Here is an 18,011-nt window from a genome sequence, read left to right as displayed (position 1 = left end):
GAATGTAAATTCCATGAGGGACAGGGGTTTTTGCCTGTTGATTTACTGATATACCTTCAACACCTAGCACAGTACTTAGCACATGGTAGATGCTCAGTAAATATTGCTGAAAGTTAGAATTAAATATAAATGCTCATGTGCATGTACTACTTTGACAATGTATATTCACATATTATGCCATTTAATTTTCAGACAGGAAAAGGGTTGTTGTTATTCCTATTTTCTAGGTCAGCAGATTGAGTTTCTAAGAGGCAAAACTGCTTTCCTAGAGTTCTCAGGCACTGGCCCATTGGGAGTCATCTAGTCTTAGATGGATTTTGTTCCCAACTCCCATCTTGGCTTCTTTCTACTGGGCATGGACTCAGGATAGCAATGCAGGTATTTATCTTTCCAAAAGAGGGAGTGCTATGTCCCTGCTTTAAGGAATTGCCCAATCCAGCCAACCCAAGCAAAGCTTTTGTTGGTGATCTTCGAATTCCATATTTCTTAATCATTCTTGGTGCTGAAGTTAAGGTTTAAATAGGAAATATCTCTTTGTCCCACCCTGCAACCACAGGTGTCAAAGGAACATTTAGAGCAAAAGAGAAATAGAGAAAGCTATGTCTAGCTTGGCTAGAAGACAGTATTTTAGCTTAGGGTTGTGTCACCTCTAAACCAAAAGCTGTGAGGAGCAATGTAGTTTATAAGAAAGAACACCAAGCTTAGAATTGGGAGTCCCAGGTTCAGGTCCCACCTTGGTCACTGACTGAGGAACTTCAGGTGAATCTTTTCCATCCTGGGCCTTGTTCCCCAACTCTAAAATGATCAGATTGGAAGATCTGCTCTTTAAGTGCTGTCTCAATCTTTCTTTGATTCTGTGAGATCTAGATATGCTCTTACTCGAGAAAGCTGTGGTAGTGATCCAGGTTACTTCTGCATTTTCTGCCGTTTCCTCCTTGGTACCCACGGAGCATGTCTTACTCAGGCATGCATGTAACATGGCATAATCTACTCTTTCTGTAGATTAGGTAGATCTCTAAATACTGTATTTAGTATGGAAAAAAGTCACTATATATTAGAAAATACTCATTCGTTCATTACACTTAAGTTACATTCCCCTCATTTTACAAATGAAGAAATAGGAAATAGAGTTATTTTTTATCAAAGTCATTCAGTGAGGCCAATAAGATAAAAATATTTTTCAATGAATTCTCTGAAAAGATGACATTCTTCTTACTAAATCCAAACAGTAAGGTAAAAGAGTCTTGGCTTAGTTCTAGGTATCCTTGACCAGTGATTGGTGGTATTACCTCTTGTAACCTTAGATCATATTGTGATCAGGGAAACTGAGACACAGGGCAAGCAAAGCTAAGTATGCCTTATAAAGTTGCCTTGTTTGCCTCTCAAAGGAAGATACTCTCAGTCATCTGATACCAGTGAAATAAATTCTGTCCTCAAATGCCTCCAGAAAAGCTGGACTAGCTTTCCTCAGTCCTTTGTATTAGTGTCTCATACCCTTTGCCATCAAGCAGTTCTTCTAGATCTAATCGAGTTTATAATGCTGCAGCTTCAAGTCATTTCCATTTGTTTAAGCCTGGGGTTTTCAAACTTATTAGCCATTTGGTTTTTCCTTTCTGTAAATTGCCTATCCTGATGCTTCCTAATTGTCTCTATATCTTGGTGTACACATATAAAAGAATAAATTGTATAAAACAGTAACTTTTTATAGCATACTAAATTAAAGGGATGAGGCAGCTCGTTGGCCTGAAGTAATGAGCTCGGGGGATTCTGGCTGCTCTAGGCCCTACCTATCCATGCCACCTGAATACTCCAGGCCCTGTTTGTATCCTTTGCCCATTTTCCTGTAGTTTCTCATATTTTTCTCTCTGATTTATAGGAATTCCTTGTGTATTCCAGATAGTAATCCCTTGTCAGTTCTCAGTGTTGGAAATATCTTCTTCCTATCATCCTCTTGTTCTTTAATGGTTTTATTTCATTTGAAGAAGGGATTTCCTGGCCCAAAAAGGGACAGAAGAAAAGAAATCCACCAGTTTAAACATTCTGCTTCTTAGTTACCTTTTGTCATCATTAGCATGAGAAAAGCTAGTCATTTTGCAGTTATTCAACATATATTTGTTTAGCAGAAACTATATGCGAGGTATTGTGTCAAACTCTACAGATATAGCTGTGAACAGGGCAACCATGGACATCATTCCCTAATTTTCTTAAAATGATTCTCAAGATGTTTATCAGGTATCCTGTCAGTCCTCAGGCTTCAAGGCAAAACAATATATGGTATCTCTAGAAAGTCAGAGCTGAATGGGGCCCTGGAAATATTTTCTGATATATGCATTTTAGAGACAGAGACACTGAGGTACAGACTTGTGAGAGCCTTTCCCAAAAGATTTTCTCAAACCCTAGGTGATCCAGAAGCTCTTTGATCCATCTTACTTCCCTGTGGTCTTTGGGATTTTCCCTGGAGGTCATGGCTATGGTTTGTATCCCATATCAAGGCACTAATTCTAGCTAAATGCACTAGATCTAGACTGCTAGATCAACCTTTGTGGGTTTAGAAAAATAGTGAAATAAATAGGCAACCTCCCTTGACTGTTACCATGACAATGCCAGGGCCAGTTAATGCCGATTGTGATTGAATGGATAACTCCCACAGTACTCTTAGCTACTGTGTGACCTGCCTTTCCACTTATGCCCACTTTACTTCTAGGAAAGGTGAGGCTGTCAGAAACTACCTCTGTTCAATCAGTTCATACCTACTGCCATATCATCCTATTCTCTCTTACCATTCAGATGGGTTGAGAAGGGTGTTCAAAGCATGGGTGACGGTAAGAGCCATAGACCCCTTCTGCTCCCTTCTCCCTTTGACAGGCCTTCAGAGGTCCCCTGAGTCTTCTCTTCTCCAGGACAAACAGCCATGGCTCCTTCCATTCTTCATGGTGTTGCTTTTCAGGGCCTTCTCTACTCTGCTTACTCCCCTCTGGCTCTGTATCCTTTTCTCCATATTCCTCTGAAAACAGGACTCAGAATTGAATGCTGCTCTCCTGCAGTGCTGTTATTACCTTCTTATTACTTCTCTCATTCCACCCTTTTAATCTGTTTCTTCTTTATCCCTAATGTAAAATGATGTTAGGGTTTTTGGCAGACATATTCCATTGCCAACTAATCTTAAGTTTATATGCCCTTAAAAATGAGTGAATGAAGAAGAAAAAAACATCGACTGACCCCTAATCCAAACCTCTATTCATTATTGCTGTGGAAAATTTGATATAGTTACTAAGTCAGCCAAAGGAAGGGAATGAAAAATAAAAGTAAGATTCCAGGGAAATAGTCATCTCTCCTGACTTCTCAGAAGCCTAGGCAATTGTGTGGTAGGGGGTAAGGGTGACATTTTGTGGTTTTCTGGCTACTCTCATATATTCTTATGTCCCATTTCTTATTTCCTTGATAAGGATACTTTCTATTTATTATTTGTAATCCCTTCAGCAAGTCATGTTCACTAGGGCTGGAGATTTTGAGAAGACATTGGATTCTCCCCCTTTCCTTGATAATATTGTCTTCAAGGCAGCCTTCTTGGTGCTGTATTTTCTTTACATCCTTTGTCAAAGACTTTTTCTCTTATTTTTAATCATAAAAACATAGTGACACCATTTTGTATTCTGCTTTTTAACATTATATCATAAATACTTCTCTATGTTTCTAGACAGTCTTCCTAAATATTTTAATGGCTATGTAATACTCCATTGAGCTAAACTGTACCATGATATTTATAATCTAGCATTACCTTTAAAGAAAAACAGTTGACAAAACACTCTAGGGCCCCACCATCGTATGGGTAGTTACATTCCTCCTAATACAGAGTTTAATGTTCCCTTGCTACAACACACATAATGTAATAAGAACAAAATGATGTCCTTGACAGACAATGAATAGCATATTTGGGGAATTAGGAAGCTGTACTGACATCTCTATCTGTTCCTTCTTTTCCAGACCCCACTTTTTTCTTCTTTTCCATTTCTGTTGCATTCCATACTGATGTTGAGATCTAGCATCTTTGCTGCACTTTAGGGAGTTGATGGTAATTTGTCACTTCCCTGAGACCTTTCAAATGGGAGCACTGAACAAAACTATTAAGTATTTCCTGAACTGATTTCTCAGATAAATGAGCTGTCCATGCTGGCTTCTTCTGTCCCTGAATGTGGTCACTCACTAATACTTACTAATACTTACCCAGAAGTGACATGCTGATACAATGTTATTACCAGTTTTTTCCAGTTGTTCTCACAGGCCTACCTTAGGGTGAAAAAGTGGGAGCTGGGGTGAGGATGTCTCTGTCCCCTTGTCTAATGTCAACATGGAAAAATTCCTGCTAGATGATTTGCCCACTTCTTTCCCTGATCCACTGTATCTAAGACATTTCCAAAAGTGATAGAGTAAGAAAGAGAGAGTCAGGGAAAGAGGGGAGAGAGGCAAAGGTAAGCAAACCCTAGGAGTTACATATTAGGCAGAGAGAAACCTTCAAGAGTTTACCACCTCTCCCTCTACAAGTGAAAGAAAGCTTTCTAGGGAAGCAGAATTTGGGAAACAACTTCAGTAAAGAGAGTGGAGCTAAAAGAGTATTCTGGGAATAGAGAGTATCTTCCTCTTGGTCAGAAATGGATATGAATGAATATGGGACATCTTGAGCATGGCAGTCAATGAGGGCGGCAACCATTAGTTAAATGTTAATACAAGCACAGAGTATTAATTTGCAAACTGTTGAAAGACGTTCATTAATGGCTGAATTGGAGCATAAGAAGAGATAAGGGAAGTGAGATTTTGGTAGGGGTTGGTAAAGGGTACTCAAGCCAGGGATGAGGATCTTCCTGAGGTATGCCTAGATGACCTCATTGGAAGCTGTGTTAGGGGAGACAGATGGAGTTAGACAAGATCATAACTGGCTAGTAGGTCACCATAACTCTCCTCATTAGTGGCTTAACAGGTGTTATAAACATTGCATTTAGCTTTTAGATGAAAGCAAGTGACCATAATTCATTCTCACCGAGAAAATTTTCACATGCTAATGATTTCTAATAAGGACAGTGGCCATTAGTTAAAAATCTACACCGTTAGTTTCAGAATGGAAAACCTTGTTTGTTTGTTTGTTTGCCCTGACTTACAACGTGTCCTGAGTCTGGTTGTGTTATCCTCGGTGCTCTCTTATCAGACCAAGAATCTCTCTCATTGATTCTTCCCTTTCATCTGTACCTAGCTGTATTAATTCATCTGTTTATTCACGTGTGTCCTAAACACTTACCCTGTTAAAAAACACCCTGCATGGGCACTTATGGGCTTGTTGGCCGAGCTTATCCAAATGATTTCTCCTGGCCGCCTACCTTAGATAGCTAAGACATTCACTTTAAAGAATGATTTGGTTTTGTCAATTCCTGTTCCTTTTGGGGATGTTTTCCTGCAAGACCTTTTAGATTGATCCTATAAGAAATAGAACTTTAGATTTGTGAATCAATCCAGCTAAACCAATAACTACTAAAGCAAGTGAAAATATCCTTGCTTAACTACCTTCTGAAAAAAGTTCCCTATGACTTTAGGGTTCTTGTCATTAGAGAATGGTAGGCAAAGCCCTATGCTCTGGAGTCTTTGCACTCTGAAGACCTTTACTTGAAATTCAGCTTTCCTAATTACTCGCTGGTGGAGTGACTTCCTTCTCTAAATCCCAATTTCCTCATATGACAAATGGAAATGATTATTTCCTGTCTACTTCATGGAACTGAAATAAGGTTCCCAAGTACTTAGGAGGTGGTGAAGCCCTAAAGGAGTTGAGGACATCCTCAGCCTGGGCTTTTACTTTGTCTGCAGGGATACCTGAAGCAATGCCGAAAGAGAAGGGACATGTTCAGCGATGAGCAACTGAAGGTGATCTTTGGGAACATTGAAGATATCTACAGGTTTCAGATGGGCTTCGTAAGAGACCTGGAGAAACAGTACAACAATGATGACCCCCACCTCAGCGAGATAGGACCCTGCTTCCTGGAGCACGTAAGCATCTTCCCCTTTGGGGAGTTTTGAGAGAGGTTTGGAAGCTATAGAAGGAGTATCTGAACTATCTGGTTCTGCTCAGCTGCTTTGTCCTATGGTAGGGGATGGATTCCTCTCTGACTCTGATGTTGACCCCCTTGCTAGAGTATGAAGACTTAGGAAGTACTGTGATTTGGCCTAGAACTCTTTTTCTTTACTGTTTCCCTCCCTTTGTTCTCGCCTTCAGACAGTTACCAGTAGAATTTTTCTTCAGCTTCTCTTTTCTGTTCCTGTTGGGTTTATTTTCCGTGGGATCCTGTGTTTTAGGAGGGACTCTGACATAGTCACATGTTCCAAGAATGTGAGAAATAGGAGGGACCACGGTCAATATGAAAGTGGGTCCCTGCAAGGCATTTAGGCGAGAGCACTAGAGTAGAGGAAGTGACAAGTGTAGGAAAAGGAGCCACATGATTTAGAGGAAGGAGAACTAGGAAACAGGGAAGTGAGGATACAAGTCCTATTGTATTTACTGTCTGTGTAACTTTGAATAAGTTCCTTACTTTAGGGCTTCTTCACATGGAATATAAGATTTCACTGTATATCTCTGTGATTCTCTAACATCTTTTGAGTCTCATTCACAGGTGACCTAGTTGTTTTGGTGATTCTTCTCCCCCTTTTTTTATAAAGTATTTATTGTTAAAGTGGTAATACTTGTACATGGTATAAAATTTAAATGACACATGAAAGTGTACCGCTAAAAGTAAGCCTTCTTACAAATTCTCCTGCTTTGATTATGGGAATGTGTATTGGGGGGATATCCCTAAGGCCCCCACTATGTTCAGTGGTTTGCTAGAAGAAGTCCCAGGACTCAGCATATAGTTATACTCGTGGTTATGATTTATTACTACTAAAAGATACAAAGCAAAATCAGGAAAAGGAAAGGCACATGGGGTAAAGTCTGAAGAAATTAGGTGTGAATTTCCAAGAGTCTTCTCCCAGTAGAGTCACACAGGATGCACTTAATTCCTCTTGCAATGAGTTGTGACAACACGTGAAATGTTGTCTACCAGGGAAACTTACTAGGGACTCAGTGCCCCAAATTTTATAGGGGGCTGGTCATGTTGGCATCCTCTGCCTAGCATGTACCAAAATTACAGACCCCCAGAAGGAAGGCAGGTATTCAGAATGACCCTCATTGTTTATAGAAACAGTTTAGGCACAGCAAGTCGCTTTTGTCAGGGAATGGTGAGAACCCTCTTGAGATCCAAGTTCCAAGATGCCAGCCAAGGGCCAACCTTTCAAGCAGGCCTTTCTAGGGATAGCAGTCTCAGGCCTGATATGTTAACTCTTTTTTTCTACACAGTATTAAACTGGTTCAGCCATTCCAGAAAGCACTCAGGTAGTTTTTTTGTTTGTTTGTTTTTTGTTTCTGTTTGTTTTTTGTTTTTTTGTTTTTATCAAAGTTAAGCATGTTTGTGACTTTTTGGTTCTACTCCTGAATATGTGAATATATATTCTAGAGAAATTGTCATAGAGGTCCACAAGGGAATATTTACAAGACTTTTGATTGCATGGCAGTATTGTGTGTGGTAGAGAACAATTAGAAACAACTTAGGTATTTATCACCAGGGCATGAATGAGAAACATATGGGAGATGCTTACTCAGTGGAGGGTATTACATATCAAGAAGCAACAGACTAGATGTATGTCCCCTATAGCAGTGTGTAATGTAAATATGTAAATATGTAAATATCATAAACATAGTGTTGAGTGGGGAAAGTAGCATATGGAATAGTGGTTCTCAATTGGAGTCTGCCCTGGGCCATGTAAGGTGTTTAACAACATTCCTGGTCTCTACCTACTGGAGGCCAGTAGCAACACCCCTACTTACGACAACCAAAAATGCCTCTAGACATTGTCAAATGTCCCTTTAGATACAAAAAGAACCACTAATCTATTGAAATGATCATATGCTTTTACTCTCTAATCTGTTAATGTGGTGAATTTGGATTGAGTAATTTTCATATGTTAAGTGAACATTGTATTGCTGGGATAAACCCTACCTAATCATGGTATACTATCCTTATTTCTGTATTGGTTTGCCTTTTTATAAAAAATAGATTATTTACCCTTTTATTATTCAGGTCTAGGATTTTATTTTTTATCAGCTTTGTTTTGGTATAATTTACCTAAATTTATAAGACTCACCGAGTATCTACTTCGATGGGTTTTAACAAATACATATAGTCAGGTAACTACCATCATGATCAAGATAAAGAACACTTCTGTCACTTCATCAATTTCTGGTGTACAGCATAATGCTTCATTCATATAGGAACATACGTACATTCATTTTCATATTCCCTTTCACTGTAAGTTACTACAAGTTATTGAATATAGTTCCCTGTGCTATACAATATAACCTTGTTCATATAGTTTTTTATATATTAGTTAGTATCTGCAAATCTCAAACTCCCAATTTATCTTTTCCCACCCCCTTCCCCCCAGGGAACCATAAGTTTGTTTGCTATATCTGTGATTCTGTTTCTGTTTTGTAAATAAATTCGTTTGTCTTTTTATTTATTTATTTTTTAAGATTCCACATATAAGTGATATCATATGGTATTTTTCTTTCCTTTTTTGGCTACTTCACTTAGAATGACATTCTCCAGGTCTATCCATGTTGCTGCAAATGGCATTATTTTATTATTTTTTATGGCTGAGTAGTATTCCATTGTGTAAATATACCACTACTTCTTTATGCAGTCATCTGTCAGTGGAAATTTACATTGTTTCCATATCTTGGCTATTGTAAATAGTGCTGCTATGAACATTGGGGTGCATGTGTCTTTTGAATTAAGGTTCCCTCTGGATATATGCCCAGGAATGGGATTGCTGGATCATATGGTAAGTCTATTTTTAGTCTTTTGAGGAATGTCCATACAGTTTTCCATTAATGACTGCACCAAACTACATTCCCACCAACAGTGTAGAAGGGTTCCCTTTTCTCCACACCCTTTCCAGCATTTGTCATTTGTGGACTTTTGAATGATGGCCATTCTGACTGGTGTGAGGTGATATCTCATATTAGTTCTGATTTACATTTATCTGATAATTAACGATATTGAGTACTTTTTCATGTGCCTATCGGCCATTTTATGTCTTCCTTGGAGAATTGCTTGTTTAGGTCTTCTGCCCATTTTTGGATTGGGTTGTTTGTTTTTTTCCTTATAAAGTTGTATGAGCTGTTTATATATTCAGGAAGTTAAGCCCTTGTCAGTCTCGTCTTTTGCAAATATTTTCTCCCATTCTGTAAGTTGTCTTTCTGTTTTGCTTACAGTTTCCTTTGCTCTGCAAAAGCTTGTAAGTTTAATTAGGTCCCATTTGTTTAATTTTGCTTTTATTTCTATTGGTTGAGTAGATTGTCCTAGGAGAACATTGCTGAGATTTATATTATATAATGTTTTGCCTATGTTTTCTACCAAGAGGTTTATAGTGTCTTGTCTTATGTTTAAGTCTTTAAGCCATTTTGAGTTTATTTTTGTGTATAGTGTGAAGGAATGTTCTGACTTCACTGATTTACATGCTGCTGTCCAGTTTTCCCAACACCATTTGCTGAAGAGACTGTCTTTACCCCATTGTATGTTCTTGCCTCCTTTGTCAAAGATTAACTGACCAAAAGTTTGTGGGTTTATTTCTGGGCTCTCTATTTTCTTCCATTGATCCAAGTGTCTGTTTTTGTACCAATACTATGCTGTTTTGTTTACTGTAGCTCTGTAGTATTGTCTGAAGTCTGGGAGGATTACTCCTCCAGCTTCATTCTTTTTCTTCAATAATGCTTTGGGAATTCTAGGTCTTTTGTAATTCCATATAAATTTTAGGATTATTTGTTATAATTCTGTGAAAAAATATCCTAGGTACTTTGATATGAATTGCATTAAATCTGTAGATTTCTTTGGGTAGTATGACCACTTTAGCAATATTAATTCTTCTAATCCAAGAACGTGGGATATCTTTCCATTTCTTTAAGTCATCTTTAATTTCCTTAGTCAGTGTCTTGTAGTTCTCCGTGTATGTCTTTCACCTCCTTGGTTAGATTTAATCCTAGGTATTTTATTACTTTGGGAGCTATTTTAAAAGGGACTGTTTCTTTACTTTCCTTTTCTGGCATTTCATTGTTAGTGTAAAGATATGCAACTGATTTTTCTATGTTAATCTTGTATCCTGATACCTTGCCAAATTCTTTTAATAGCTCTAGGCTAGTAGTTTTTGTGTGGAGCCTTTAGGGTTTTCTACATATAGTATCATGTCATCTGCATATAATGACAGTTTTACCTCTTCTCTTCCAGTTTGGATCCCTTTTATTTCTTTTTATTGTTTAATTGCTATGGCTAGGACTTCCAATACTATATTGAATACAAGTGGTGATAGTAATCATCCTTGTCTTGTTCCAGATTTTAGGGGAAAGGCTTTCAGATTTTAACCATTGAGTATTATGGTGGCTATAAGTTTTATTATGTTGAGATACGTTCCCTCTGTACCCACTTTGGTAACAGTTTTTATCATAAATGGGCATTGAACTTTTATCAAATGCATTTTCTCCATTGATTAAGATGATCATGTGATTTTTGTCCTTTCTCTTGATGTAGTGTATCACATTGATTGATTTGCATATGTTGAAACATCCTTATGTCCCTGGGATGAATCCAACTTGATCGTGGTGTATTATCTTTTTATGTGTTGTTGGATTCTCTTTGCTAATATTTTGTTGAGGATTTTTGCATCTATGTTCATCAACAGTATTAGCCTATCGTTTTCTTTTTTGGTAGTGTCTTTGTCTGGTTTTGGTATCAGGGTGATGGTGGCTTCATAGAATGAGTTTGGGAGTATTCCCTCCTTTTAAATCTTCTGGAAGAGTTTGAGAAGGACTGGTATGAGCTCTTCTTTGTGTGTTTGATAGAATTCCCCAGTGAAGCCATTCGGTCCTGGACTTTTGTTTGCAAGGAGGGTTTTTTTTTATTGCTGATTCTATTTAACTTCTAGTGTTTAGTCTGTTCAAATGATCTATTTCTTCTTAATTCAGTTTTAGTGCACTGTATGTTTCTAGAAACTTGTCCGTTTCTTATAAGTTGTCCAATTCATTGCCATCTAGTTGTTCATAGTATTCTCTTATGATTTTTTTGTGTTTCTTTGGTGTTGGTTGTAATCTCTCCATTTTCATTTCTTATGTTGTTTATTTGTGTTCTCTCTATTTTCTTCTTAGTGAGCCTGGACAGAGGTTTGTCAATTTTGTTTACTCTTTCAGAAAACTAGTTCTTGTTTTGATTGATTTTTTCCATTATTTTAAAATCTCTATTTTATTTATTTCCTCCCTGATCTTTGTTATTTCTTTCCTTCTACTGACTTTACATTTTGCTTGTTCTTCTTTTTCAAATTCTTTTAGGTGTTAAGTTGGGTTGTTTATTTGAGATTGTTCTTTTTTAGGAAGACCTCTATCATTATGAAATTACTTCTTAGGACTGCTTTTGCTGCATCCCATAGATTTTGTGTGGTTGTGTTTTCATTGTCATTTGTCTCAAGGTATTTTTTAATTTCTTCTTTGATATCATCATTGACTCATTGGTTTTTTAGTAGCATGTTATTTAGTCTCCATTTTGTCATCTTTTTCTCATTTGTTTTTCTGTGGTTGATTTATAGTTTCATGCCATTGTGGTCAGAGAAAATGTTTGGAATAATTTCAATCTTCTTAAATTTGTTGAGGCTTCTTTTGTGCCTGAGTGTGTCATCTATTCTTGAGAATGTTCCAAGAGCACTTGAAAAGAATGTATATTCTGTTCTTTGGGGATGTAATGTCCTAAAGCTATCAATGAAGTTCAACTGTTTTGTTGTATCATTTAGTATCACTGTTGCCTTATTGATTTTCTGTCTGGAAGACCTGTCCAGTGATGTTTTTGGGGTGTTAATGTCTCCTACTATGATTGTATTCCCATCAAAATCGCCCTTTATGTCTGTTAGTATTTGTTTTATATGTTTAGATGCTTCTATATCGAGTCCATATAGGTTAATGAGTGTAATATCTTCATCTTGTATTGCTCCTTTGATGATTATATAGCATTCTTTATCCCTTTTTATGGCCTTTGTTTTAAAGTCTGTTTCGTCTGATATGAGTATTGATACTCCTGCTTTCTTGTCATTTCCATTTACTTGAAATATCTTTCTCCACCCTCTCCCTTTCAATCTGTATGTATCCTTCATTCCAAAGTAGATCTCTTGTAGGCAACATACTGTAGGCTTTTGTTTTGTTATCCAATCTGTCACTCTGTGTCTTTTGATTGGAACATTTAGTCCATTCACATTTATAGTAATTATTGATAGATATGTGTATATTGCCATTTTGAACTTTGTTTTCCAGTTCATTTGATATTTCTTCTTTGTTCCTTTCTTTTCCTTTGTGTTTTTCTTTTTGTGGTTTGGTAATTTTCTTTTGTATTAGCTTGCTTTCATTTTGGTTTTTGTGACTCTGTTGTATGCTTTTGATTTGTGGTTACCCTGTTTTTCAAGTATTTTAACCCCTTACTGTATCTGTTTGCTTTAGACTGATAATCATGTAGGCTCAAACACATCCTAAAAAGAACAAAGAACAAAAGAAAAGAAAAAGATGAGAGAAAAAAAATATAATTTCTTGCTCCCTCTTCCACCTTTTATGATTTTGATATTCTTTATTTTTATTTATTATTTTACATCTTCATGTTTATTCTCTTGCAATTCACTGTAGTTGTCATGTTTCCAATTATGGTTTTTCTCATTTATATATCTTCCTCTTTTTTTTTCTATTTAGAGTTGACCTTTCAATATTTATTTTCTTTTTTACATTTTTATTGAGTTATAGTCATTTTACAATGCTGTGTCAAATTCCAGTGTAGAGCACAGTTTTTCAGTTATACATGAACATACATATATTCCTTGTTACATTTTTTTTTTCGCTTTGAGCTACCACAAGATCTTATATATATTTCCCTATGCTATACAGTATAATCTTGCTTATCTATTCTGCAATATTTCTTTTAGTATAGATTTAATATTGCTGAATTCTTTTAGTTTTTTGCTTGTCTGTGAAATTCTTCATCTCTCCTACTCTAAAGAATAGTCTTGCAGGATAGAGTATCCTAGATTGCAGCCTTTTCTCCTTCAGGACTTTGAATATATCTTGCCACTCCCTTCTGGCCTGAGGTGTTTGTGTAGAGATATTAGCTGAGAGCCTTATGGGGGGTTCCTTTGTAACTAACTCTTTGTTTTTCTCTTGCTGTCTTTAGAATCCCTTCTTTATCTTTAACTTTGGCCATCTTAATTATATGTCTTTGTGTAGGTCTGTTTGGGTTCTTCTTGTTTGGGACCCTCTGTGCCTCCTGTACTTGGATATCTATTTCCCTCTTTAGATTTGGAAATTTTTCAGTCTTGATTTCTTCAAATACTTTTTCAGTCCCCTTGTCGCTTTCTTGTCCTTCTGGGACCCCTATTCATAGGTTGGCATGCTTTATATTACCCCATAAGTCCCTTATATTGCTTTGATTGGTTTTTCTTTTCTTTTCCGTCTGCTGTTCTGATTGGGTGACCTCTGTTATCCTTATTTGTTCCCCTGCGTTATCTAGTCTACTTTTGACTGTCTTTACCTTGGCTCTTATCTCAACCATTGAGTTTTCTGTTTTTAATTGGCTCTTCTTTATAATTTCAATTTCCTTTTTAAAATATTCTCTTTCTCTGTTCACAGTCTCTTTTAATTCCTTCAGTGCATTGATCATTCCCTTTTTGAAGTCATGATCTAGTAGACTATCAGGGTATATTTCATTGATTTTTCTTTCAAGGAATTTCTCTTGTTCTTTTAATTGTGTGTGATTCCTCTGCTTCTTCAATTTACTTACATTTCTCTGGCTCTATGGATTTAGGAGTATCAGTTATCTACTGTGGTCTTGAAGGGCTGTTTTATTTTTTGGTTGTTTGTTTTTATTTAAATTTGGAGTGTTCCTGTGTAGTCTGTGTGCATCTAATAGTTTTGTTGTTGTGGCTGTTCTTAGTATGGATGGTTGTCACATCTTTCTTCCATCAGTGTTGGCTGTTATCCTTTTGATTGGGAGTGTGGTTGGTGTTGTGGTCTTCAGGGCCTGCCCTGGTTTTTGTTGTGGAACTAGGCCTCCTTTGTTGTTCTGTACTTGTCACAGCCTTGACAGGGGCCTGATCTGCTCCCCTGTTGCTGGAATAGAGTCTTCTAGATCCATTTCTGAGTTGTGGTGTGTAGTAGGCAGGGTTGGAGTGCTTTAGCTGGGAAGAGTAGACAGGAGCTGTCCACTGGGAAGTGCCCTCTGTGGTGTTGTCTGTCACTTGTTATGCAGGCTTACAAAGTACTCTTTGTTGATGCTGCCTTTGTCCCCACCTTAGCTGCAGATTTGTCAGCCACCTACTCTAGTGTCCCCCAGGTTCTGAGCCCTAGGAACTACCAGTGCAGATCTGCCAATGTCAGGTGCTAGGACCGCCGTAACAAGGTTGCCTTTACACACCTGAATCTGTGGTGCATGACAGAGTCAGGGCAGACTCCATCCCCACCTCCACATTCAGTCTGGTATGCTGGCCTTTGGTGAATACCTGTACTCACCCCCGCTATGATTCAGAGTGCAGCTCACTCACTCCCTTAGTCTCAGAGGCATGGGTCCATGAAGGGTCCAGAGAGAGCAAATCTTCCCTCCCTGCCTGGGACTGTAAACAAATCAGTCCAGCCTGTTAAGTTGCAGGGCCACTGGGTTCAGCTTTCAGTCCTGCCTCTGTGCAGCAGTGATGGCAATGACCAAGCCCCACTTCTCTTCTCGGGAGAACATACCAACAATGGAGGCAAGTGTAGAAGTGTCTATGGCGTTGCTGTGTTGCACTTCTGCCCCTCCCCACACCAACAGTGGTGCTTTTTTTTTTTTTTTTTGGAGGTCCCAGGCTGTTCTGTTCTGCACACACCTCCAGCCAGAGCTCACATTGCTGTCCAGTCCCCTGAGTCTGCCTCTGTGCAGTGGGCCCCAACCCTCTGCCTGGGCTCCTCACTGACCTCCAGCAGCTAGTCCCGGCTCATACCTGCTGTCTCGTGTCTATGGCCGTGGATCACAGAAACCCTCCATGGTGGTTTCACTTAGCTCTGTCTGCCAAGTGTTTGCCACTTTCTCCTTGGAGCCTCGGAAGCTCCACTTCTGTTCCTGCTAACCTCCCAGCTGGAAAAGGGGCATCCCAGCATTAGGGTACCTTTCTTCTTATGCCGCTTCCTCCCTGCAGGACCAGTCAAGCACCGAGTTTTACTTTTTTTTTTTTTTTTTCTTATTAGATTTTGTGAGAATCCTCCTGTATTTTGAAATGAGAGACACTGCCAGAGTTCAGTAGGTGTTCTGTGCAATTCAGTGGGTTTGTAGATGTAATTCTTGGTGTATTTGTGGGAGAGGATGAGTTGTGAGTATCTCTACTCTGCCATCTTGGCTACTCCTCCTTAGCCATTCTATTTTTAATTTGCATTTCCTTAATGGCTAATGATATTGAGCATTTTTTCATGTGCTTATTTACCATCTGTATTAGATCTTTGGTGAAGTGTCTGCTCATGTCTTTTGACAATGTTTGTTTTCTTATTGTTTAGTGTCAACATTTCTGTAGTTTGTTTACAAGTCCTTGGTCAGGTATGTGATTTGCAAAGGTTTTCTCCCAGTCTGTGACTTTAATTTTAACAGTGTCTTTGAAAAACATAAACTCTTAGTTTTATTGAAATTCAGTTTATCATGTTTTTTCTTTCATGGTTCATGTTTTTTTGTTTTTTATTTAAGAAATCTTTGCCTAGCCCAAAGTCACAAAGATTTTCTCCTGTTTTGTTAAAGGAATTATGTAATTTTATTTCTTATGGTTAGGTCTATGATCTTTTTTAATGTCATTTTATGTGTGGTATAAAATAAGGGTCAAGAATAGTTTGTTTCCAAATGGATATTAAATCATTCCAGTACCATCTGTTGAAAAAAAACTATTAATTTCCTCACTGAGTTACTTGGGCACCTTTTTCAAAAATAAGTTGATCATATATGTGCAGGTCTGTTTTTAGGGATGCTATGTGACTATTCATATGGTACTACCACACTGTCTTTTGTTGTTGTTGTTTTAATTGAGATATTAAATGTCATATAACATTGTATCAGTTTCAGATGTAAACATAATGATTTAATATTTGTATATATTACAAAATGATCATCACAAAAATTCTAGTTAACATCCATCACCATACATAATTATGATTTTTTTCTCATAGTGTCTTGAATAATGTAGCTTAATAGCAAATCTTGAAAGCCAGTAGTGTTAAGTCCTTCAAATTCATTCCTTTTCAAAACAATTTTGACTATTTTAGATAATTTGTATTTCTATATAAATTTATTTCATCACAAGGATAATTTTGTTCTCTTCTTTTTATCTATATGAGATGATGAATGCTAACTAAACTTGTCATGGTAATCATTTTACAGTATATGTAAAGCAAGCCATTTTGCCATACACCTTAAACTTATACAGGGATTTATGTCAATTATTTCCCAATAAAACTGGGGTGGGGGAAGAATCAGCTTCCCTAGTTCTACCAAAATCAAGAACAACAAGAACAAAAAAGAACCCTGTCAGAATTTTCATTAGGATTGCATTAAATCTGTAACTCACTTTTGGAAAAATTGATGTTTTCTGTTTCGTACACATCTGTTTATGTATTTAGGTTTTCTATAATTCCTCCCAGCATTGTTTCTAATTTTCATTGTAAAGGTCTCCATATTATTTTTAAAAGTTGATTTCTAAGCAGTTTTTTTCTGCTTTATAAATGGTATTTTAATTTCAATTTCCTATAGTTTGTTGCTATGATATAGAAATACACTTGATTTTTATATATAGCTTTCCCTCAGTATCTGCAGGGGATTGGGTCCAGGACCCCGTGTTGATACCAAAATCTGTAGATGCTCCCATCCCTTATATAAAATGGTGTAATATTTGCATATAACTTACACACATACTCCCATATACTTTAAATCATTTCTAGATTAATTATGATACTTAATACAATGTAAATGTTATGTAAATAGTTGTAAATACAATGTAAATGCTTATATAGTTACTGGCATGTGACAACTTCAAGTTTTGCTTTTTGGAGCTTTCTGGAATTTTTTTTTCCTGAATATTTTTTATGTGCAATTGGTTGAATCCATGGATGTAGAACCTGTGGATATGGAGGGCAGACTCTATTGACTTTGAATCATGACACATTACTGAATTCACTAGTTGGGTCTAGATTTTTTTTAAGATTCCTTAGGATTTTATACATGCACAATTGTGTCATTTCTGAATAAAGACAGTTCTACTTATTCTTTTTCAATCTGTATGCCTCCTATTCCTTTTTCTTGTCTTATTGGACTAACCAGGACCTCCAGTACAGTGTTAATTAGAAATAGTGAAAGCAGGCATCTTTTGTTTTGTACCTGAATTTTAGGGGCAATAATTCAATATTTTACTACTGAGAATGATATTAGCTTTAAAATTTTCATGGTCACCCTTTATCACATTGTGGGTTTTTTTTTCTAAACCTAATTTGCTGGTGGCTTTTATTATAAATGTGTTTTATCAAATTCTAATTGAAATAATCATATGGTTTTTCTCTAATCTATTAATGTGGCAAATTGGATTGGGATAAGTCCCTCCTAATCATGGTGTATCATCCTTTTAATATACTGTTTTGACTGATTTTTTAAAATTAGGTTGCTTGTCTTTTTATTATTAAGTTCTAGGATTTGTATATATTTTATATATAGGATACAGGCTCTTTATTAGATTGTGTTTTTCTGATTTCTTCTGATCTGTATGGCTTGCCTATTTAGTTTAAAAAGTCCATGTGTATTAACTCCATCTTGATTTTTTTTTGTCTGTCGTTTTCTATTGTCTAATATTTCTCTTAAGTTTTGTTC

The 18,011-nt window shown here is 37.0% G+C and overlaps 1 protein-coding gene across 1 annotated transcript in view; it reads left to right on the top strand.

Annotated features, from left to right (window-relative positions):
- The window catches only part of ARHGEF9 (Cdc42 guanine nucleotide exchange factor 9), a 328,329-nt gene that overhangs the window by 289,370 nt on the left and 20,948 nt on the right, over nucleotides 1-18,011 (top strand). The window contains exons 9-10 of the mRNA XM_032475623.1: nucleotides 5,851-6,030; nucleotides 14,697-14,889. Coding sequence (XP_032331514.1) covers nucleotides 5,851-6,030; nucleotides 14,697-14,889 — 373 coding nt within the window. The remainder of the gene's footprint in view (nucleotides 1-5,850; nucleotides 6,031-14,696; nucleotides 14,890-18,011) is intronic.

This window comes from Camelus ferus, chromosome X (genome assembly GCF_009834535.1).
Source record: "Camelus ferus isolate YT-003-E chromosome X, BCGSAC_Cfer_1.0, whole genome shotgun sequence".
Lineage (NCBI taxonomy): Eukaryota > Metazoa > Chordata > Mammalia > Artiodactyla > Camelidae > Camelus > Camelus ferus.
This window is presented reverse-complemented; position numbering and strand designations above follow the sequence as displayed.